Source organism: Lepidochelys kempii, chromosome 8 (genome assembly GCF_965140265.1).
Source record: "Lepidochelys kempii isolate rLepKem1 chromosome 8, rLepKem1.hap2, whole genome shotgun sequence".
Classification (NCBI taxonomy): domain Eukaryota; kingdom Metazoa; phylum Chordata; order Testudines; family Cheloniidae; genus Lepidochelys; species Lepidochelys kempii.
The window spans coordinates 54,611,871-54,635,839 of record NC_133263.1 but is presented as its reverse complement, the minus strand read 5'-3'; the positions used below and the strand labels follow the sequence as shown (position 1 = coordinate 54,635,839).

Here is a 23,969-nt window from a genome sequence, read left to right as displayed (position 1 = left end):
TCTTGTGAACAGAACACTTTATTAAGAACAAAGTATACAGACTGTGGTACTCTGTAGTAAGGACTCTATTTTACATAATATCACCACTAGTCCTAAACAGTTCGTTTCAAGCTACTGTGAACAAGTAGGATAACAAACAGACTTCTGTATTAGCATCAAAGAAGTTCCAGAAGGAAACATGCACATTTTTGTAGAGTACAAGACAGACTTCAATTGATTTCAATAACCACCACGCCCCCTTCCTTGGCCCCCAAACCCACCTCCATAGTTACCTCTATTCCCACCACCCTGGTACCCTCTATATCCCCCACCCGAGCCTCGATACCCTCCCCCAGACCCTTTATATCCCCCACCACCTCTATAACCTCCCCCAGAGCCACCTTGGTATCCTCTTCCTCCAGAGCCACCTCGGTATGAGTTATATCCACCGCCATAGCCTCCACCACCATAGCCTCCACCTCTGTAGCCAGAGCCACGCTGGTTAACTCCCCGTCCTCTGAATCCACCTCCATTGTCATATCGAGCCATTTTTGGGGGACGAGGACCATCTCCAAACCTAGGAAAGAAAGAAAAAATTTAACACTCAACTTTAAAAGGATTCAATATTTTCACCACCACCAGAGTGGAGAGTTCCAAAAACGTAAAACTCCACTCCTCTTATGCAGCAGAGCAGTATGCTCAAATCCCACACCCAACTTAGACATTTACTCCCTGTAAAGCTTCATTAAAGAGCAGCCCAGAGTGATCTCATCTGGTCCAGGACCAGACCCATCCCGAAAAAATTCTAAAGCAGAGATAAAATTATCCACTGACGTGGACTTTGTCAAAAACAACAACTCATAGGTAGGGGTGACAGTTTTCAGCTTATGTGGGAAGTGCTGGGCTCTCTATTTTGCCCCTCGTGATATGTTTAAGAAAAAAATAGAAGTTGGTCCCTCATTTTGATCAGTTACCCATACTCCATACAGTTGAGTCTCCCCCACGTTTGTTAAATTATCTACATCAGAAATAAGGAATGAAACAGGTTATTAGAGGCAGGGCTGCCTAATAAGGCTGCCTGACATGTCCCACTATAAGACTCGGTTTTCAATCGTTTATAATTTTGCCAAAGTCCCCTTATGGGGCTGAAGTTTTCCATGCCAGCCACTTGCCTCAGGCTGAATTTCAACCAAAGTGGCTGAGCCGTTTCCGTTTGAGGCTACTGCTAACAATGGTCCAATGATATACACAGTTTCTGTTCTGCTTATATAACAGCAGAATAACGAACATTAAAGTCTCTGAAGTCATTAACATGTAGCCCTGTAAATTCACCCAGCATTTGAGAAAATAATGGGGAAGGGCCTGCAGGAGAAGGGAGAGAGGACTGGAAATAGGATGTGCTTGACATAGTTCGGGAAGGAGAGGGGGTGGGGTGGAGGAGAGAGAGAGTCAGCCTGTTCCCCAAAGCACAAAGGATACTGAAACAGGAACCCCCTCCCACCATGCAGCCCTTCAGCAGTGGTACTAGGACTGATACTAAAGCAGAGAAAAGGTTCTTTGTTAGAACTTTCATTTGTAGACATCAGAGCTCTACAGCTCCCTTTCCCCTATACATAGGCATGTTTACCAGTGGTATGGAAAAGCACAAATAGGTATTGTATTGTGAGACTGGTGTGGACTGAGACCAACTATTTTCAGATATTTTTATAAAAACTGCAAAAGTGGTTCTTGCCGTCTGTAATGGTTTGCTTTACTGAGCAACACAGGTACAGTTTAGTGGTTTAGGAGCGTGGAACACTTCCTTGATTTCTATCATTCTTATACAGACTGGATGAGGAGCTTCAGCACCCATTCGCTACAAGAGAAATCCCAACCCTGATGTGTGCTTTGCCCACACTGAATCTGACTAGTAATGTTAGAGTAGTGTTTTCTACTCTTAGGCAGCCATTAGGACCAAAGGGAATCCTAGCATCATCCAGTCTGAATAGATAAGCACTCAAGAAATGATGCATGGATCTCTTCAGGAAGAATATTTGTGGTAGAATGGAGAAGTCAAACACTATCAACCAAATACATTTCTCTCCTTGCCTGCAGTTCAACCATTACTATATCTCCAGAGATTTGGGAAAAGTCATCTTTACATCTTAAATCTGTTCTGCATAATGAGCAACACAAATTGATGTGAAGGATATGAAATTGCAGATGATCTAAATATCCTTGAGTAGGTGGAAATCACACATGCTCAGGAGTATGTAAAATTCAGTAGACAAGTTAATGCCCACCACTGCAAATCCAAATTAACCCTACAGCTGACAGAATGTTCAGGCCATATGATGTACACACCAGGGTACCATGGCCTCTTGGATTACAACTATCATATTCTGAATTTGACAGTAGGGTTAAACTGAAATTAGCTTGTTCAAACACTTCATACCAAGATCAGTCTTCTAGTGTGAAGTTTATTGCAAGCCAGTGAAACGGTTACTCTCTGCAGAAAGTAACCATCTGTGCATACCAAGTTGCTATAGTTTAAGCATACTCTCCCAGGTGTTTTGAAAGATTTCTACTTCAAGGCCTAAGGGTTATGTTCTTTCAGTTTCCTGAAACTACTATTCCCCATTTTTTATAATTCTGCTAGTAATGGGAGGGTGACATATGTGGCTTGGGGAAGGAATTACAGTCAGTAGACTCTGGGAAATGCACACCATCACATACAAACAGTTCAAAGTCATGCATGAGTAGAACAGCCCCCTCAATTCATTTGTGAAATCCAGAAGATCCTTGGTGCATGCTGTATCACAAGGCAGCCAATCACACCAAACCTCATTAACTCACACACTATAGGAGACATCATTTTACTCTCCTTTTGCCATCCTCCATCAACCTGCACTTTCACTGCTTGCACAGTTTCTTAGGAAGATTTTCAGACATTACGATTAATTGAAAATATGAGTATATTAAAAACTTCAACACTGATTTATCTACATCAGGCAGCCTGCTTCCAAACTAAATCCCACAACAGGAATTCTTGCTGGCATAGGAGTTCAGACACACACTTTGGCCTTTGGAATGTTTAGGCATTCCAAGTTACCAGGAATGTTTTCCTACTCCAAGGATCCAGCTGTATAAGTGAACAGATTGGAGCTAACCTTGTGTTGCCCGCCATGAGGTTGATGCCAGCCGCTGAAGGCCTGGAGATTTGGCGGATCACATTCAGCATTCGCTCATTCACTGGGTCCAGCTGGCTAATGATTTCAGGATCTTTAGTTACTTCAACAACAAGAGCTTCCATTGCTGCACGTAGGGCAGTGACACAAGCAGCTGCATCATGAGACATCCGCAATTTAATCCTAGAGCAGGAAAAACGATTTCAAAATGAAGATCTCTCTAGATATAGAACATCACAGCCTACAGGAGAGAGGCTATAAAGAAAGCACAATGTTCCACAGAGCAGGTATTCAGTGCGTCTAGTGCCAACCACCACAGAAAACACTTAGAACTTCGAAGTTAAGAGTTATGGATAACACCCTAACAATGGGAAATGCTGCCATCTGGAACTGAAAAAGTATGATTGGCAACGTATGAGATTCCCCAGCACTGAGAGAAATCAGAAGCCAATTAGAACAGCTGCTACATTTTTGACTCCCTGCTCTTTGGACTGGAAACACTCCAGGTACTACCAGTTACTACTCCATTAACCTCTGGGACTAAAAGATGCCAAAACGTTAAAGCAGGCTCAAAAATACAGGGGCTCTTCAAGGCTCTGTTAAGGACACAAAGATATCAAAAACTACCAGCCATCCCAGAATATCAAATTTGACAAATGTTAGTGAACTAAGCCTCAACTCTGGGAAGTAGGGAGGCATTAACCTCATTTTAAAGATTGTCTTTTTACCTCCATTTCCCAGTTACTTGCCAAAGGTCACAGGAAGTCAGTAGCAGAGCCAGCACTCCTGACCCAGTCCTGTGTCTTAATGATGAGGCTATCTTTATCTTTCCTCCTGCTTGTCTATGAGGCGGTGACCCAAATTCTCCACCACCTCTAATTCAGATCTGAGCTCAGGGAAAGTAGCTTTTGTGGAATCCAGCCAGTGCCTCATGTTTTCAATTTAGGAACATAATCTACAGAAAAAACAGGAGCTGCCAAAATAAACTGTTCCCCCATCCTTACACAGACCAACGATAATGCTCTGATGAAATTAATCTGTTACTGCACAGCCTGACCTACATTTCCCATTCTAAACATACTTATAGATATGTTACCAGCTGTTTCTCCTCACAGTTATCCACGATCAACTAGGAAGTTCATACCAGTCATCCACCAGAATGATCTCTCCATCGGATAAGACTTTCTTTGAGGCAAACAGAAGCAGCTGCAGCGGGCTCACCAAGGTCATTCCTTTGGCAGAGATAGCTCGTGTTCGGATCTGCAGGTAGAAGAGGAACATGGTTTCCCATTTCAAGAACTAAGACTGCTCTTTCTTTCAGCGGCCATGGAAACTAACAGAATTTTTTTTTACAAACAAGATAATCCCTAGGAGATTGTCTCTCAACGGATTAGTAATAAATACAGAGCTCATCAGATCAGGAGAGATGCTGTGAATCAGCTTTGGTTGGCTGAAACAAATTCATTACCATTTAAAAGCTGTCAGTTGTCCATGTGAAATGAATTTTGTGGTCTCAATGCAGTTCCCAAGGAACAGGTGTCACTTTACAAAAAAAACACCAAGTTTTTGCCAGTCTCAGCACAATGCCCCAGCATCAGATGGAACTCTCCTCCCACCCTAAAGATAGTCCAAACAACAGGTCTGGGATGCTGCACTTTGCAAGTTTCCCCTAGAGCGCCCTACCAATTTGTTCTTTGGATAGTCAGGAACCCATATATTTATGGTGATTACACAACTGTCCCACATTTGCAGATTTGTAAATTCCTGCATAACTGTGCTAAAAACCTAGGCTCTTGTTTACATAAGCAAAAACCTGAACTTGGTACTTGTGGAGAATACCTTCAAAATATGATCTGAACATAAACCAATTCAGTGACATCTGCCCAACTCTGCAGACAGACAGAGACAATGGCTCTGACTATGTGAACTGCCCCATTCATGTCAATGGTGTGTTAGCAAGCCAAATTACGGTTAGAGATCAGCAATAAATATATCATTGCCCATTTGTCACCGCTGGCTGTTGTGGCAGATATTGGGGTAGAGTGCAATGAGGCAGCCCAATGTTATCCAGGGTTGCTAGAGTGACAGGAGCAAGGAATTCATGCCTGCAGCCCCCACAATTTATTATTCTCTCTCCCTCCCCATATTGCGCAGGAGTGAAGAGGAGATGGAATCCCCTCCCCAGCACCAAAAGGCTCAAATGCATTCTGGGTAACAAAACCCAAGCTACTTGCCCTCACTTTCATGGGTTCCTCAAGCCATAGCTGTCCCCTGTTCAGCTCCTTAACCTCCATCATGCCCCTTGACTATCTATAAAGCAGTTACTTGTCAATACTTGGGGTTGGGAAGGAATTTTCCTCCAGGGCAGATTGGCAGAGGCCCTGGGGGTTTTTCGCCTTCCTCTGCAGCGTGGGGCACAGGTCACTTGCTGGAGGATTCTCTGCCCCTTGAAGTCTTTAAACCATGATTTGAGGACTTCAGTAGCTCAGATAGAGGTTAGGGGTTTGTTACAGGAGTGTGTGGGTGAGATTCTGTGGCCTGCATTGTGCAGGAGGTCAGACTAAACGATCATAATGGTCCCTTCTGACCTTAAAGTCTGTGATTCTATGAATACAAAAATATGCAGCACACTGAACACTTGGGGGACTGTGCACAATATAAAATAAATGAACATGGAATTCTGAACCAACTGACCTTGAGCAGGGAGCAGCAAGAGGATAGGGCTAATTCCAGGGTTTTTTTGGCCATACAACAGAAGAGACTTGGAATACAGGATTCCAGGGCTGCCAATCCATTCTTTCACTAGCACTAAAATTTTCATTAAAGAAATAAAACAGTGCCCGAGAGGCTCCTTTTGAAATGAAGCAATAAGAATGGGCATAAAGTTTGGTAATGTTCTCAAAGTCGTATTTCATGGTTCTCCTTACCTTTTCACCAAAAACAAAGAAAGGAGATGGATACTTCATGTCCTGGCTGCTGAAAGGGCAGTTGACGGATGACTTGTGGATAAGCGCATTGCGCCCCTCAGTGGTAAGAATTTTCCTCTTCTCCTTGTGGTAGCAGACATTAGGGTATACACCAAAAGCAAGCAGGGAGATGACAACATCTAGATTGTTATCTGGTCCAGTGTTGTTAAATATCTGAGTCATCAAACACTCTGTTGACAGAGAACAGAAAACAGGCTACTTTCCAGATCTCACATAGTACAGTGCAACTAAGTTATTCGGGATCTCTGATCTGAACATTTACTGACTCGACTATTTATTTAGGCATTGGTTCTCAAAACATCTCTGCCCTCAGAAAAGGGTATTTTAATGCTGCATCACATCAACGTTAAATAATTGTATTTGTAATGAGTAAACCGAACACACATTTTCTAGTATTCAGTGAGAAAAGAGCTGAAAAATAAACTACAAATTGGAAAAGCCATTCCCCTTCCCACATTCTCAAGGAACAAGGGCATAAAGGCTTGTCCAGGAGGACAATAGGACCTCCTGAAGAGGTCAGGTTGGATGTTGTAATAGTGCCACTGCTTGTCACAACAAACCTGAAGTCCCAGGTTGGGGGTTGTTGGGTCATCCAGCCCAGAGAGAGAATTATTGTAGCATTTATCCTTGAGAGCAGAGGGAGAAAGACTACTGGATATTAAGAAAATGAAAGGGAGAGCAACACTTTGGATTCCCATCGACTTTTTAACATGGAACAAAACTTCCAGAGATTTTTGAATCTAGAACCTGCCCCATCTTTAGGAAATGCTGCAAAACCTTCCTCTTCAAAAAAGGGCTTTTCCTTCCACTACAAGAATGGACATGTTCTGCACTGACTCCTAACCCAAAGACCCCAACCCAAGCATACTCCTCAAACAAAGTCAATCTTACAAAAACAAAATAAATGTACCCCCCCACCCCCAACCTTACCCCATCAAAGTTTTTACCTGGAAAAGGGGTGAGAGGCAGGGACCACAGGAAGTCCACTAGGGACCTGGCTATTACTATTAATTTTATACAGAAAGCACTAAAATTTACTACTTTTCAAGTTGACAATAAATTCAGCCTAATCTGGATACTTATAGGTGCCTTCCTTAAATTTGGTCTTATCTCTAAACAGAGACTCCATCTGAAAGTAAATCTGACTTCTTGCCACTTGTACATGGCTGTGTTAAATCATGTCTTGCTCAATCCTATATTGATGACTAGCTGAGAGATTTTGTTATGTATTGTAATATTCTCACTGTTTAATGGAAATGAAAACTCAAATACAAAGAATTCTAAGCTAATATGCTATGTAGTGAAGATCTGAGCACAAGCCCAGAAAACTACAGAGCATGAAAGGCAGTGTTCAGATCCTGGGGGTGGGGTGGGGAGGGCAATGCCCTTAGGATAATGCAACAGCTATGCCAAGTGATTTTGGGAGGGCAGTCTCTAGCTCTTCTCATCCAGAAGGACTATCAGTGCAATATGGAGCATATATGGCAGAGAAGTATGAGAAGCAAAACCATGGAGGTGGATCTGAAAAGACAACCACCACTTTAAAAGGTCAAATTCCTCATAACCTTGCCATCCAGAATTTATCATCACTGCGGTACTAAGTTCACAAGCTGTTGTAGGGCTCGTTTACACTGTGCATTAGTCCACATGAAGTGAGCTGTAGCTCACGAAAGCTCATGCTCAAATAAATTGGTTAGTCTCTAAGGTGCCACAAGTACTCCTTTTCTTTTTACTAGAGGGGTGCAAATTCTAGTGTGCACTAGGGTGTTGCATACTGATTGGTCTGCATGGACCCTGCTGGCACACACTAAATTCCCTAGTGTTCATTAATGTAGTCCCAATCTGTACACTAATGCACAGTGTAGATAAGTCCTTAAGCTGCTCTCAGCTAGGAGAGGCAGAATGCATGCAGCAACACTCAGGTGGAAGCTGCTTTAAAAGCAAAAAAGTACTGGAGCAAATTCACCATGAGCCCACATGCCATGTATTCACCATTATTGAGCTATCGGCCAGCCAACAGGTTGGAAAGCTACCTCTCAACTCTCAAAGATTGATGGGGACAATACTGAAATGACTGCTTCCATGGAGTATTACCTTCCGGAAAGCCAGAATTGATAAGAATATCTTTAAGCTGGACTTTGGCTTCCCAAGTCATCCTGAGTGTAGCCATGTTGAGCCTTTTGTGTTCACAGAATCGTATTTCTGCATCTTCACCGCCCATTCTAAAAAGGAAACAGTCAAGACAGACTCACTTGAACTCAAGAATATCTGTACAAGAGAAGAATGAGTGCCACAAACAGGAACTCTAACACAGCCATTTGGACTATCTAGTCAGGTCACATAGTTGCTCACCCAATATTACCCTTAATCTTCTGTTCTGTGCTAAGCCAACATACCTTGCATCATCCCAGGCTTGGAAGACTGAAAGCAAGGCTACATGATCTGAAAACCTGTTCCCCGCAAAATTCCTATGGACGTAACCCAGCCGTTTACCCTCGCTGATGAAAGGCTCAGGGAAGCAGGTGGCGGCAGAGATGGTACACACAGCATCTCCTACACTGAAATAGAAACCATAGAAGTATTTATGACTGGGTTTGTTCCTAGTCTTGTTGCCAGCAGAAGTTACAGGCCCGTTGACATGAGTAAAAACTTCCTGCTTAAGGACACAAGCCTCATTACCTCAGTACTCATTCTTAGAAAGACTTCTTTACAGCAGCTCTTCCCAGAATAAAGGCATTAATTAGATCAAATGACAGTGGCTGGAATTTCACAGCACATTCATGAATATTATGCCTCTTCCCCTCCCCTATCTGTTTTCACAATCCTGTTCACCACCCTCTTCCAGATTATCGGATCTCCAACACCACCCCTCATGATTAAAACCAACGCCCGCATACCTCTGTTGATGAATATTCAGTCCCGTGGTTTTCACCTCTTGTCTCTTAAATGCTAACTGTCCACATCTCCCCAACCACAGTTCACTCCGATCTTACAAGTGTTCAGTGTCCCATTCCCCAACTTCATAAATATTCAGTCGCTACTGGTGCCATTCAGTTCCTCCCTAGCTCATGAATATTTGGCTCCCCACACCCAGTGATGTTATTTGTCTCCTAATCTCATGAATATTCAGTTCCCTCCCCTTCCTCCCCATGCCACCACCCACAGCCCATCTGGATGCATTTTTTTTTTTTTTAACATCACTGGATGCCTGAAGATTCAGGAACACAGGGCAAGACAGCAAAGAATCACCACTGATACTGAGGAACTTACTAGAAAATGCAGCCCATTATCATCATCTTGCCCAGGCGAGGTTCAATGGGGAGTTTAGCAAGGATTCTCCCAAGAGGCGTTAACTCATCATTAGAGTCCAGGGCATCCAGCTCTGAAACAAGTTATTAACCTATCAGCAAAGATGGTTCTGGCAGTTGCCTAGGGCTAGTCTACACTGGCAGCGCTTTAACATGGCTTGTGTGGTTGTGGCACAGTGCAGGGAGAGAGCTCTCCCAGTGCTCTAAAAAAACCACCTCCACGAGGGGCATGGCTCCCAGCATTGATGCACTGTCTACAATGGCGCTTTACAGCACTGAAACTTGCTGTGCTCGGGGGGGTATTTTTTGACACCCTTGAGCGAGAAAGTTGCAGCGCTGTAAATTGCCAGGGTACACAAGCCTAAAGTCAAACCAAGGACTTAATTAGCCCTTGGCTGAGAGATTGATAAGTTTAAGAACTTAAACTATTATGTTCACCCAAGTGTTCTGAAGGACCTCAAATATGAAATTGCAGAACTACTAATTGTGATATATAACCTTTGCTTAAATTAGCCTCTGTAACCAGACAACGGAAGAATAACTACTGTAACACCGATTCTCAAAAAACGGCTCCAGAGGCGATCTGGCAATTACAGGCCAGTAAGCCTAACTTCAGTACCAAGCAAATTAGTTGAAACTACAGTAAAGGACAGAATGGTTGGACACAGATAAACACATTATGCTGGGGAAGAGTCAACACAGCTTTTGTAAGGGGAAATCATGCCTCAACAATCAGAATTCCTTGAGGGTATCAACAAGTCTGAAGACAAGGGAGATCCAGTCAAAATAGCCTACTTGGACTTTCAGAAAGCCTTTGACAAGGTCCCTCTCCAAAGGCTCTTAAGTAAACTAAGCAGTCATGGGATAAGAGGAAGGTCCTCTCATGGATCAATAACTTGTTAAAAGATAGGAAACAAAGGGTAGGAATATATATAGTCAGTTTTCACAATGTAGAGAGGTAAATAGTGGGGGCTACCTAAGGATCTATATTGACCACCTGTGCTGTTCAACATATTCATAAGTAATCTGGAAAAGGGCATGAACAGTTGGGTGGCAAAACTAACTTGAGTACCACAGTCTCAAATGAAGTCCAAAGCTGATTGCAAAGAGTTACAAAGGGATCTCACAAAACGGGGTGACCAGGCAGTATAAAAGTGCAAAATAATTATAACAGAATCCATCAGCCTAGATCAGGCTTGTTTTGAACCAGTTTCCCAAACGCTTTAATGCGATGGACTCAGTCGCATCTCATATACAAGTCTCACATCTGAAGATACAATAGTAGCCATCTTTATAAGATACTCATAAAATGTAACAAAAGAAGCCTGAAGCTAGGAAGTCAACTAGAGGAACATTTGTGTTTCTCTAAGTGCTGCTCCAGTTGCAGAAGCTCACTGCTACCCAGAAAATGCATCCCAGAGCCACAAAGGGGTCTGCAGACATCAGGTCCCTCCAGCCAAAGAAAACCTAGAAATAAATGTCTACCTAGCAATATATATGTCAAATCTACTTACAACTGACCTTGATACCCTCAACCATTCAAAGCTGTACATGTCACATTTCTGGGTTTGCTAACAAAGAACCTTGTGGCCCAATACAAATACCTCTGAGCGTGTGCTCTGCTTCAATCACTGCATCCAAAGGTGGTGGTTCTATCGCTTTGGCCAAGAATTGTCCAATCCCTCCCAGACGCAGAAGTTTGATGCTCAAAGCAATTTCATGCAGTGGTGTTCGGAACATTTCAGGTGTCATGTGAGTTTCAAGCCTAAAAACAGTGAGGGGTGAACACAAAAAGTCAACCTTCTGGACATATGCATTCCCGATCCCAAATACAGGTCATCCCAACAAGTGCAACCTAGCCTTCCTACGTGAACATGTTCACCAAGTCACCTCATCAATCCACCCTCAGTGAATTCCTGCAACCTGCACTGATGAACAGTACTTCTCTTCAGTAATTTCATGTCCCTTCCAACTGGAACCCCCCCCCAATCTCATCTCCTTGCCCTTCCACAACCAAACCTGAATACTAGAATAGGTCTTCCATTCCTCAGGCAGGTCAATTTCTTCCAGCCTGCCTATTACCACTACCCTGCTTCCAGCTTCCATGCTGGTTACTTTATCACCTCCACTCCCAACAGCCTCTGCTGGTCCCTGGTTCAGTCAGGTTAGCAACAAGGAGGAGTGCTCTTACTGGAAACAGGCCAACTTTTTACTTCTAGCAGCATGGAGGTGTGGTGGGGATGGAGCTCTTGGGTCCCTTTCTCCCTGACACAGTGCCCTCAGTCTCTCTGCCTTGAGGATCACAGTTCAAGTGTCAAGCCCTAGAAATGACTGAGTTTTCGAACAGTTAGTATCTCATGTGATGTTCGGGATAAACATGCCTCCCAAATGAACATGGTCCCATCCATTTCTACTTCTTACCCTTGCTTCGACAGTTTGAATGGTCTTTCTCCTTCTATGCTGCATAAAGCTAGGCTTTCAGAGATTCCAAGGCCAGAAGGGATCATTGTGATCATCTAGTCTCATCTCCTGAACACCACAGGCCATAGAATTTCCCAAAATAATTCCTCATGCATATCATTTAGAGAAACATCCAATCTTGATTTTAAAACTGCCAGAGATGGGAGGATCCACCACAGGTCATCCCATCATGTTTGGTAAATTGTTCCAAGGGTTAATTACTCCCACTGTTAAAAATTTATGTCGTATTTCCAGTCTGAATTTGGCTTCAACTTCCATCGACTGGCTCATGTTATACCTTTCTCTGCTAGAGCAAAGAGTCCGTTCAATATTTGTTCCCCATGCAGGTACTTATACAATTAGGTCACCCCTTAAACTTTCTTTGTTAATCTCACATTGAGTTCCTTGAGTCTATCGTGATAAAATATGTTCTCTAATCCTTTAATCATTCTTAAAAAGAAAAGGAGTACTTATGGCACCTTAGAGACTATATATGCTCACATAAATTTGTTAGTCTCTAAGGTGCCACAAATACTCCTTTTCTTTTTGCGGATACAGACTAACACGGCCACCACTCTGAAGTTAATTATTCTTGTGGCTCTTCTTTGAACCCTCTCCAATTTATCAACATCCTTCATAAAATGACAGAACCATACACAGTATTCCAGCAGCAGGTGCACCAGTGCCAAATAGAGAGGTAAAATAACGTATACTTCTACTAGAGAATCCCATTCAGGCAAGGATTGCATTAGCCTTTTCAGCCACAGCATTGCACTGGGAGCTCATGTTCTCCTCATTATCCTGGGAAGCAGTGTTAAAAACTATTTTTTTTTGCGGGGGGCAGAGGGGTGTCATGGTGACTAGAGTTCCCCATCCTGTAAGTATGGCCTACATTCTTTGCTCTCAGATGTATACATTTAGCCTATTAAAATGCATACTGATTGCTTGCACCCAATTTACCATGCAATCCTGTTCACTCTATCAGTGGCCTGTACTCTTCATTATTTATCATTCCCTCAATCTGCGTCATCCACAAACTATCAGTAGTTATATATTCTTCCACGTCACTGACAAAAAACAATGTTAAATAGTGTAGGGTCAAGAACCATTCCCTATAGGATCCCACTGGAAATACACGACAATCTCCTGTTTACAATTTTTCTGTTTAAGCACAGTAATTCCTAGGGTTCCATGTTCTCTGTGGTAAGCTGAACCTAAATTCTGATACAAGACCACATGATTTCTTTAACAGCACACAACTAGTTTGCTGTCAGAAGTTCCTAATGAATTAAGATGATCACATTATACCATGTCTAAATATTTAATTCAACAAAAATTTTAGGGATGTTTTTATTATATGCTCCTTCAGAAACTAAGATTTCTTAACATCAAACATAGTTATCCTGCAGCTGTCGTCCAGGGGAATGGGTGTACTGTGATGTTTTCACGGTAGTGGATGAAATACAGTAGAATCTGACTGCTGTGTAAGCCCCTGCAGCTGGGCAGTGAGGGTCACACAGCTTTGTCTTTGGGGGAAGATTTGGCAGATAGGAATGAGAAGGGGTCAGGTTTCAGCAGTTTGGTAATGTTAGAGTAGCTGGAAGTGGGAGAAAAACAGTTTGGCAGCAAAAAGAGGTGTTAGCAGCTTCTGGCCAGAGAGTTGGGAAAAAGGAAGAACATCTGTCTACCTGCCTCCTCCTCTCCTCCGAGGTCTCTCCCCCTCATCTGGTTCTCACCACCTTCCACACCAGCTGTCCTCTCTAGAAGAGGAGTAGGGTCCCAGCATCTCTCTACACAAGCATGCACTTTTTGATTGGTAGGATCCAGGTGTCTTTTGTGGCATCTCATTCTAGAATCCCTTTCCTTTTCTTCTCAATACCTTGGGCCTCAACAGTGTCTCACTGGGTGAAGCACGGGGCTCTTTCTTCCCTGTCATTCTATCAGGCTGCTGGGCCATACTTGTCCAGTCAAGTGGGGACTGCTCCTGAAGTCACATCTCAAACAATTTCCCTGCTTTCCGTGGCAGTTTTCTAAGGGACCCACAAATTCTAGAGTGGGAACTAAATTCTGTGTCTGAGGAAATGCAACAGTTCATGGCAATCATATCCCCACAATTTTGTGTTAATCTGCTTCCTCTGCTTGGTTTGAAGCAGCTCACAACAGCATGCTCTGTAATTTATGGAGTGCTCCTCACCTTTCAAAGCGAGTTCTGCTGCACAGATGGAAACAGAATCCAGACCGCACTCGGCCAGCTCGCCCTTTCCGTTGCTCAAGGTTAGTTTTTGATGCCCAGACTGTGGCATAGTTTGTCATATTGTTGTGAGCAGTGAACAGCTTCACCTTTTGTCTGTAAAAGCAGTAAAAAAAAAAATGAAGATCAAATACTGCCAAAGCAGGTCTACTCTGTATCATTTAATGAAGCAAAACTGGAATAAAAAAAATTAACTGTGCTAGTCTTTCTGCTTAACGAATAGTACCCCCACTCACTGCATCAGAACCCACATTTCCCGGACTTCTCTCAAAAGTTTAAATCTCAGCTCAAAGCTCTAATGCAATTAATGATTCATGACTATAACATGCTCAAAGTGCACACAGCAAGTCAGAGTGCATAACAGACTAATATAGGAAGGCTTAATATTTCCCCAGCAACCATACGAGAGTTTGTAGTATGAAATAATCCATTTGGAAAACAGTGTACAGGAATCCCACTGACACCCATATAAACACCACTAGCGTGGTATTCAATGGACCAAGGACAATTTACAGATACACCAGTATGATTATTTAACTGCATAGATTACTTGGGGAGCACACAACTACCGCAGATTAGGGTCTCCAAACTCATTCTTGGGGCTACAGCAATACAAGGAAGTACTGCATGTTCGCAAAAACTACTTGGTATTCCAACAAATAATGTGTTGTGTAAAATAAAGATCTGGATCGGGAACTCACTTGCAAGAATCTATAACATAGACAACATCATTGATGGTAATGCTAGTCTCAGCAATGTTGGTGGATAAAATCACCTACGAAAACAGGAAAATTGTATTAGAATACATGTATTGTAACAAAGAGCCAAGGATGGTCTGTAAGGCAGCATGCAGAATGCCAGCATTAAAAAAAAAACTCTTCTCAAAAGCACAGGAGAGAGCCACTATACTACATTCTGTCTCTGTGTAGGTGGTATAGTTTCACACCTTGGTCACTCCAGAAGGCACTGGATCAAACACTCTGCGCTGTTCATCTCGAGGAATTTGTGAATGCAGGGGCAGAATTCTGTACCGGTGGCTTCCTACAATATGAACACCAGGAGGTTAAACAACTATAACCTGTTATGTATCAGATATTAAAGTTCAGCTCGCTCTTATCCACCCACTGCTTCATACCTAAACACCTTCCTTCCACTTTCTCTCATCCATCTACTCAAACCGAGCTATATAGAGTATATCTACTCAAACTCTCATCCTATATAGACACACAGAAGGCCCAACTCTTTCAGTCAACTCATCTTTACATTTATCCAGTAACTGTTCTGAGGGAAAGACACTGAGTAGAAAATAACTGAAAGCTGTTTGTACCGAAGTGTGGATTCATTTCCAGATGCTTTTGCATGGTGTATATCAGATTCCAGCCAGGCAAGAAGACAAGCACAGCTCCTGGAACATTCAGGGTCTCGATGTACTTTAGCAAGGCCTCAATGAGCTCAAAGGGAGTTTCCTTCTCGTTCAACTGGGCCATACAACGTTTTGTTTCTGGACCATATTCATCACTACATATAAGATTACAGTTGGCCTGTAGGTGTAGAGAACAAACAAAAAACGTTTAACCAGATAGGACTCTGATACTATGGGGATGAGGGCCACTCAAACCAGATAGATGAATGGGATGGATGGATTGGAAACACTGTCCTAGGCTCAATACTGGCTTACAACACTCCACAGGTCAAGCTGAACTGCCTTATTCCCCATCTTTTTTCTATACATATTCTCTTTTCAGAATTATAAACCACTATAAATTATAATTTAGAGTAGGAAACTATCAAACCAATTAAATCTCCATTAGAATGGATGAAGCCAGAATTACAGCATCAAACTGCTTTTCTTTAAGGAAATACCAATGTGTAGGTTTGGAAAAAAAAAAAAATGTTTCTTTTAAGGAGAAGTGGTCAATTTGAAATCAAGTTAAAAAAAAGAGTAAGTAGGTGTTTCAGGTTCTACACCTGTGCCCAAACCCCCTGCCAATTTTTTGTGATTTTACAACTAAGCTTTTCCTGCTGAGGTGTTTTTCTCTCCTCTGTTGCTATAAGACAGACTACAGGGCCAGCTGGGGAAAATTAGGAACTATATAGAGTAAACCTAGAAACTGACTACATGACCCCAAACAGCAGTCTCAAACGCACAAAGTAAGAAACGCACACAGAAAAGTTTCCCCCCATCATAGTTTTAGGTAGGGCCCTACCAAATTCGTGGCCATGAAAAATGCATCACAGACCATGAAAACTGGTCTTTTGTGTGCTTTTACCCTATACTATACAGATTTCATGGGGGAGATCAGCGTTTCTCACATTGGTGGTTCTGACCCAAAAGGAAGTTGCAGGGGTGTCGTAAGGTTATTTTAGTATTGCTACCCTTACTTCTGTGCTGCCTTCACAGCTGGGTGGCCAGAGAGTGGCGGCTGATGACTGAGGGCCCAGCTCTGCAGACAGCAGTGCAGAAGGGTGGCAATATCACACCATGCCATCCTTACTTCTGCGCTGCTGCTGGCAGTGGCTCTGCCTTCAGAGCATGGCTCCCAACCAGCAGCCGCCGCTCTCCAGCTCTGACGGCAGTGCTGCCACCAGCAGCAGCACAGAAGTAAGCATAGCAGTACCACAACCTGCCCCCTACAATAGCCTTGCAACCCCTCCAAAACTCCTTTGGGTCAGGACCCCGACAATTACAACAAAGTGAAATTTCAGACTTAAATAGCTGAAATCATGAAATTTATAACTTAAAATCTTATGACCATGAAATTGACCAAAACGGACCTGAATTTGGTAGGGCCCTAGTTAAAGGATCTTAGTCATTACAAGTAACGGCTAGTAAAATCATTTCTGTGAGAACCGTGCTTTAAGTTGACTTTGTTCCTTTAAAAACATATTCAAACAAATTGAAATTCAGGTCCTTCATTCATCTGCTAAAACTCAGATTCAGGACTGTATCTTTTTACAAAAGATACCATCACCCACAGCCATGTAAGGAACACATGGCAGGCATAGTTGCTGGCAATATCTACTGCAGCAAAAGAAGCAAGCTTGAATTCACACATCAGTTCAATTTTTTAAAACACAGGTGACGTGATAAAATGGGACTGGAACTTTATAAGGTAACTAAATACAATAAAAGCGGTTTTATCCGGCATGCTGGAAGAATGGGGGGTGCTGGTAAGCGCAAAATGCCAGTTAACTAAGGGGGAGGGAGTTTGGGTGCAGGAGGGGGCTGGGAGTGCCAAATCCGGGGGATGCTCACCTCAAGCAGTGATCTGTCCTGGCTACTTCTAGGCAGAGACGCAGCAGGCAGCTCTGTGTGCTGCCCCCGCAACTCCTATTGGCTGGGAACCAGGAACAACTGGGACAGGCCGCCACTTCCAGGGAGCCATCCGAGGTGAGCAGCGCCCGGATCTGGCACCCCACACCCTCCCCTGCACTCCAAGCTCCCTCCTGCACCCAAACTCCCTCCCAGAGCCTGTGCTCCGCTCCGCATCCCCACCCCCTGCCAGCCCCACACCAACCGGACTATAAAAATCGGACTTTCAATGAAGATCAGAAATGCCGGTTTATAGAGCTTTCCAGTTGGTGAAGTGCTGGATAAAACAGCTCTTACTGTACATCAATTACAAAAGCATTCAGAAAATTCAGTTAAATATAACAGCAGCAATCCCAAGTACTATTTCTATAGTTACAAGGTTTCTCAAAGCATTTTAGTGCAACAATGTTGCAGTCATTCAAACACAGCCAGCTAATTAGATAGGAATTCATTTTATACCATTGTTCTGCTGTCTGACCACTACCTCTGTCCCCTGATTAGTTACTCTTGCTCACCCATTAGTCTTTGTATAATAATGTAGGAACAATACTTTCCTGAAACACTGCAAATATTTAACCCTCAAAGAGAATCAGTGAAAAATTTTACTATACAGTACTATAATTTAACGTGGTTAAATTGTGCTCTGTCCATAACAGGTCAAATGCTTCATTGATGTCCAAGAAAGAAAGGAGTACAGCAATGCATGCATTACGTTGGTGCGCTGGTTCCAGCCAGTGCTTGTTTAATTTATATACGTAAACAAGCCCAACATACATCATCATCTTCACCACCTTCTTCATCTTTGTCTTTCTTCTTCTTGTCCTTTAATGGAGGAACAAACTGAGTCATCTGAATACAATCTTCCAGAAAATACTCTGCAGGGACAGATCCATCAAGTTAGTATAGAGGATGCCCATCAACCAGTCACAAACTTCAGCAGAGGGACATATTCTAACCATGGCTCTACACAGGCCCTTTCTAAAGATAGCCATAAAGTTTCAAAAGAGCAAGCTGAGGGCTCAGAGTTTGAAGCTAGTGCTGGAAACGAGTGCTTGATGACAGCCTTGGAAACCAAACTCCCCAATTTATCCAAAGAATAGGTACAGTATGGGCAATGGCACTACAAGCTTCCCCACACTCTCCCACCATTGTTCCTCACCCTTGACAACCAAGCCTGTCCATTCAGGCTCTATCCATGTATTTTCTATAGCAGCTTTTACACTGGCTCATTTAGGCTGGTTTATTCAAGACAACAGGTGTATGCATTAGATAGCAGCAACTCATTTTTAAAATCACTATCACTATTTAACCCTCTAAGAGAAACAGTGAAAAATTTCACTCCATAGTAGTTAATGTTCTCTGACTTCTTTGCAACATAGGGTATAGACCAGATCTCAGGATATGCTGTGATTCATGTGAACTGTTTAAGCTTTTGTCCCTTCTACTCTGTGCAAGATTGAAAAGAGAATGAATAAAAGCAATTACTCTAAATACACATTCAGCCAGTATTTTACCTTCCACTGGGTAGGTTCTACCGTAGACCTCAATGATGGGGCAATTGAAGAAGTATTCACAGAACATGGTGGTATCAATAGTGGCAGACATAAGGATAACTCTGATTTCAGGATATGCCTCAACTACGTCTCTCAGCACCACCATGAGGAAGTCAGTCTGTACACAGAGAAAACAGGAGCGTTAACAAACTAAGCCAAAATATTTTCGGAAAAAGTTACTGTCCAAGACTGCCATAAAAATTTCATTTCTCCAGTAACCCTAACAATAGATAGTTGCTTATGTAATCTCTTATTCACATGAACAGCACTTATATGTTGCCTTCTACTAAGAAGATTTCAAAATAAACTAACTTCTGAAAAACAGCTAGCATATTAGAGAATTAAGCACCTAGTTATCAACTCCCTATTCTCAATTCCCCCGACCAGACTAGACTAGTGTTTCAGTTGCTTCTAGAGTGCCTCCTTAAAGTGGTTTTGACTTCCATGTCAACAAGCTCAGAACAGTTAACACGAAAGAACCCTCTACGGTTCTAGTTTCCAGTCCACATTAAAAAAATACAACTGAACAACTGCTGTAGTTCTACACACAGGACGTTCTACACCCGTAAATAAGAAGGGAGGTAATCAATGGGGCACTATGAAGTGGTAATCCATACTATGAAAACATCTATTGTCTTAAGTCTGGCTTATCTATTTAGCTTGCCCTGCATTCAGACTACCTCTTAGTTTAAAAAACCACCAATTCTGTACAAAAATTTAAACTACTCAATACATGCCGTTAATAGCATCTCTCCTATTAGGAGAGGAAGAGGTACATCTCATTTAGTCTGGATGCCAGAAACGCACGTACATTCCCTTGTAAGAGGATTCATAGTACAAATGAGGAACCTAACTTTGACAAATGGACTTTAATCACGTGACAAGATTCAGCTCTCTGTTACTGCAAGCTGAAAGATACCATTAATGACTGCTTCTTGGAGCACCTAGTCCTGGAACCCATAAGGGCAGAGCCAATCCTTGATTTAGTCATAGCTGAACAGCTCAATAATAAAAACCACAATGTAATTAAATTGAACATCGGGCGGGGAGAAAAGAGAGAGAGAGAAAGAGGACTGCCAAAAAAAAGGGGAATGACAAAACGGAAGAGGTTAGTAAAATGGAAATTAAAAGGAACAGTCAAGACTGAAATGCCTACAAGTTGCATGGAAACCCCACAAAGGCTTAAACTGTATGTATACCCCAAATAAAAAAATAGCAAGAGGACTAAAAAACACCACTATGGTTAAACAGAGTAATTGAGATGGTTAGATACAAAAAGACATCCATTAAAAATTGGAAGTCAAATCTTACTGAGGAAAACAGAAAGGAACAAAACATTAAGAACCATTAGGAAAGAGACAGATAATGAGAGAAAATGATGCCACTTTATAGATGAGAGAAAACTGATGAGAGAAAATGATGCCACTTTATAAATCCATGGTATGCCCACACCTCGAATACTGCATAATTCTGGTTGCCCCATCTCAAAAAAAGCTATATTAGAATTGTAAAAGGCACGGAGAAGGGCAACAAAAATAATCAGGGATATGGAAAAGCTTTCACATGAGGAGAGATGAAAAGGACTGGGACTACTCTTAGAAAAAGAGACTATCAAGGGTTGATATGATAGATGTCTATAAAACCATGACTGCTGTGGAGAATGAACAGGGAAGTGTTATTTACCCTTCACATAAGAACTAGGGCTCACCCTAGTTCACCCTATGAAATTAATAGGCAGCAGGTTCAAAACAAACAAAAGGAGGACGTGTTCACACAATGCAGAGTCAACCTGTAGAACTCGTTGCCAGAGGATATTGTGAATACCAAAATTATAACGGGGTTCAAAAAACAAACAGATAAGTTCCTTGAGGATGGCTAATAACCCACTGACAGACCTAAGATGGTAAGGGACCCTGGGACTGGATGACAGGGGATGGATTACTCGATAATTGCCCTGTTGTGTTCATTCCTTCTGAAGCATCTGGCACCAGCCGCTATCAGAAGATAGGATAAACAGGCTAGATGGACCACTGGTCTGACCCAGTACGGTCATTCTTATGAAAACTACGGTAAATTCAGGTAGATTTAAAAAAAAGTGTTTTTAATTAATTGTGAATAAATTCAGCACAATATCCCCACTTTTATATTAAATGTTGCTCATTTTGCAGTGCTTTCAAGTTTTCAGTTTGTTGCAGATTTTTGTGTTGAAGATAAACTACTGCATTGTAGTTGTCAACTTGATGATTGTGGCTTAAGTACTAGCGTATTAAGTGGTATATTACTGTTGATAGGAAAATGGAAGGGAAGGACAACAAAATTTCAGTCTATCCAATTTTCACTCTTATCTTCAGAACTAAACCACTTTGTATAAAGAGTACTTGCACTGTAGTGGTCTATTTGCTAGAGAAAGCCAAAGGGTGCAGGAGAGAGTCCTACTAAGACCTATAAAGGGACGTAGGAAGAAGCTGTGAAGCCTTGATCTTCAGCTGGAAACAGCTCAGAAGTATTTCAACAAGTACTACAATTGAGATCAATTACAGAAGACTTGGATCCATACAATTTAGTAAAATGCACAATTCCCTTTCACATAAGACAGCAACACATACACAGCATACAGAGTAAACACAAAACACTGGCTGAAAACAGGTAAAGCAATCCAGACCTCCAGCTCAGTAACTCACATTAATGTCTCTCTCATGGATCTCATCCACAATAACGTGACTAATTCCACGGATCCCAGCCTCCAGTTTTCTTAGGAGGACACCTTAAAAAAGGAATTCACGTTAATGGGGATAGTAACAGCTGCATGTTAAGATGGATCATAGCAGTTCAAACATTTATAACAAAGCCTCAGCTATGCTTTTATAAAAGGGCTGCCAAAATCCGTTTACATCAAGAACTGTGCACAACATTTTGAAACCCTTTGTCTAAACCCCACATTTACACCTGTATGTAATGAGGGGAGGGGACCCACGTATTGAGACTAGAGAGACTACCTTTCCACCCCCCACCACCTCCCCTAACCTTCAGGTGGCTACTCCTCATCTCGCTTAGAGAGAATACTGTGGATATGGTATCTGATCTATATTCATTCTCAAACCTCTAATGAGCCCAATGACCAAACTAAACTGGCACATTTCCCTTTCCGTAATTGGAGAAAAGTTTGCTGAACAGGTGAACAAAACTTTCCATTTTCTTTCAGATTCTCCCTGAAACAAGGACTGTTTTCTCACTGTCATCAGTGCCACTAGTGCCAGGCATCTATGTTGTTATTCAGATATTAGGCTGGTTGGGTAACAAAGCAATACAGACCTACAGTGCAGAACATCACACTGGCATGGGGGCGGGGAAGTACAGATTCAAATCGTACACTGTATCCACAGCTTTGCCCAGGTTCTTCTCCTCTCTCATATGACACACGCTCTGCCACAGAAACTGCACTGATCCTCCTGGGCTGAGAGGTGAAACATTTTTTGCACATTGTAAAGATGAAATTGTGCAAACTTACCTACTGCATAGACCTACAAGTACAGAGAGACTGGGGAAGTTAGCTGTGCTCTCTCCCCAAACTTTAATGTTGCAGGATAGTCATTTAAAGACAAATCGCATTGGTGAACACCCAAAAAAAGATGAGAACTACAATCCAAACTCTTAAAATACTCATGAAAGTACATTACTAACAACACTGGCTTGAGCCATGTATACTTTGGGCAGGAAATATGAAAGTTCTATACAGCTCTGCCAGTGCACCTCAAAACATTTCTATCTTAAGCAGACCCTGCTGCGCAATGTGAATAAATAGAAGCTCGGATTTAAGTCAGTAGCTGCTTCTAATGGACAGTATCACACTGCAGATACTGCAAGAAGCAAAACTACTTAAGCTGGGAATGACGGAGGAAACCAGATCACCAGAGAGGTGCAAGCTCAGTGTTTTCCTTCAAAAATGGTTCTTCTTGCATATGCCAGCTGATTTCCATATGCCCCCATATCCCTTATGTGCTGGATCCCATTCCTTCAGATAACCAATCAGTCTGACCTGCCCCACCTCTCAACTAGGATATTCCATTACTAAGTATCAGAAAGGACCGCACTATGTATACAAGTACAGAGTTTTCTGGTGCTCTCCACAAAGATTACTTCATCAAGTCTTATCAGATACCCACTGCAACATGAATCATTAAACATACACATGCATAGTGAGTTATGAATTTAGTGTAATCAGTGTAGCAGACGCTTCACAACTGTCTAGAATGTGATTTAGTTTCTCCAGCCTTCGTGAACTGTTTTAATTAAATTCAGATTTAATAGCATGTCCAGATGGGTATTTTATCCCAATCTACCATGAGACCTAAATAATTTCAATTTATAACTTGTTCCTCACTTGTGTTACTACAATGTTGCATTCTGCAGCTTTGCCGTTTTTGATGTATTCATCCAGGATGTATTGTGGAACCTGTGTGGTTTTGCCACAACCAGTGGCACCACGAATGACAACAACAGGACTGTGATGGATTGCATCAAGAATTTCAGTCTCAAATTTCTTCACAGGCAGTGTCTCCCTCTCTTGTAGGATCTGAAAAGAGACCCAGATCTTTCCTGTAATATTCAACAATCCAACCCATTCTGCTCCCTATCTACATCTTGACTCAGGATGTCCCACTCTTGCAAAACATGTACTCTACTCCCCATTAGTGGGATCTGTGAACCTGAGAGATCTCTTCCTGCAAAACCCATAATGGTAGCATTCTTGAACTTGGGCAAAACTTATTAAAGCAACCATTCCTACAGCAGTAGTGCCCCATGTCTCTGAAAGCACTTGCCAGCAATCCCGAGTAAAACCTACAATCCCCAGCAAAAAGAATGGTCTACTGCACTCAGAAAGAGAAGCAACTCCAGGGCTAGGGTGAAGAAAATTACAGCAAGCATTGCTTCTGCAAACTCACAGCATGCC

The 23,969-nt window shown here is 42.3% G+C and overlaps 1 protein-coding gene across 3 annotated transcripts in view; it reads right to left on the bottom strand.

The window, feature by feature from the left end:
• DHX9 (DExH-box helicase 9) overlaps positions 1 to 23,969 on the bottom strand; it is a 41,034-nt gene continuing 17,065 nt past the window's right edge. For 2 of the 3 annotated variants that reach the window (XM_073356616.1, XM_073356618.1), the window contains 17 exons: positions 23,400 to 23,591; positions 22,331 to 22,472; positions 21,700 to 21,782; positions 18,980 to 19,136; positions 18,240 to 18,340; positions 15,480 to 15,693; positions 15,099 to 15,193; positions 14,854 to 14,927; positions 14,096 to 14,248; positions 11,046 to 11,206; positions 9,404 to 9,515; positions 8,530 to 8,691; positions 8,228 to 8,355; positions 6,074 to 6,303; positions 4,291 to 4,406; positions 3,129 to 3,329; positions 1 to 556 (listed from right to left, as the gene is read on the bottom strand). In XM_073356616.1, coding sequence (XP_073212717.1) covers positions 220 to 556; positions 3,129 to 3,329; positions 4,291 to 4,406; positions 6,074 to 6,303; positions 8,228 to 8,355; positions 8,530 to 8,691; positions 9,404 to 9,515; positions 11,046 to 11,206; positions 14,096 to 14,248; positions 14,854 to 14,927; positions 15,099 to 15,193; positions 15,480 to 15,693; positions 18,240 to 18,340; positions 18,980 to 19,136; positions 21,700 to 21,782; positions 22,331 to 22,472; positions 23,400 to 23,591 — 2,658 coding nt within the window. In that variant the 3' untranslated portion in view covers positions 1 to 219. Of the gene's footprint in view, positions 557 to 3,128; positions 3,330 to 4,242; positions 4,407 to 6,073; positions 6,304 to 8,227; positions 8,356 to 8,529; positions 8,692 to 9,403; positions 9,516 to 11,045; positions 11,207 to 14,095; positions 14,249 to 14,853; positions 14,928 to 15,098; positions 15,194 to 15,479; positions 15,694 to 18,239; positions 18,341 to 18,979; positions 19,137 to 21,699; positions 21,783 to 22,330; positions 22,473 to 23,399; positions 23,592 to 23,969 lie in introns of those variants that run through there. The other variant, XM_073356617.1, reaches the window with a different exon arrangement.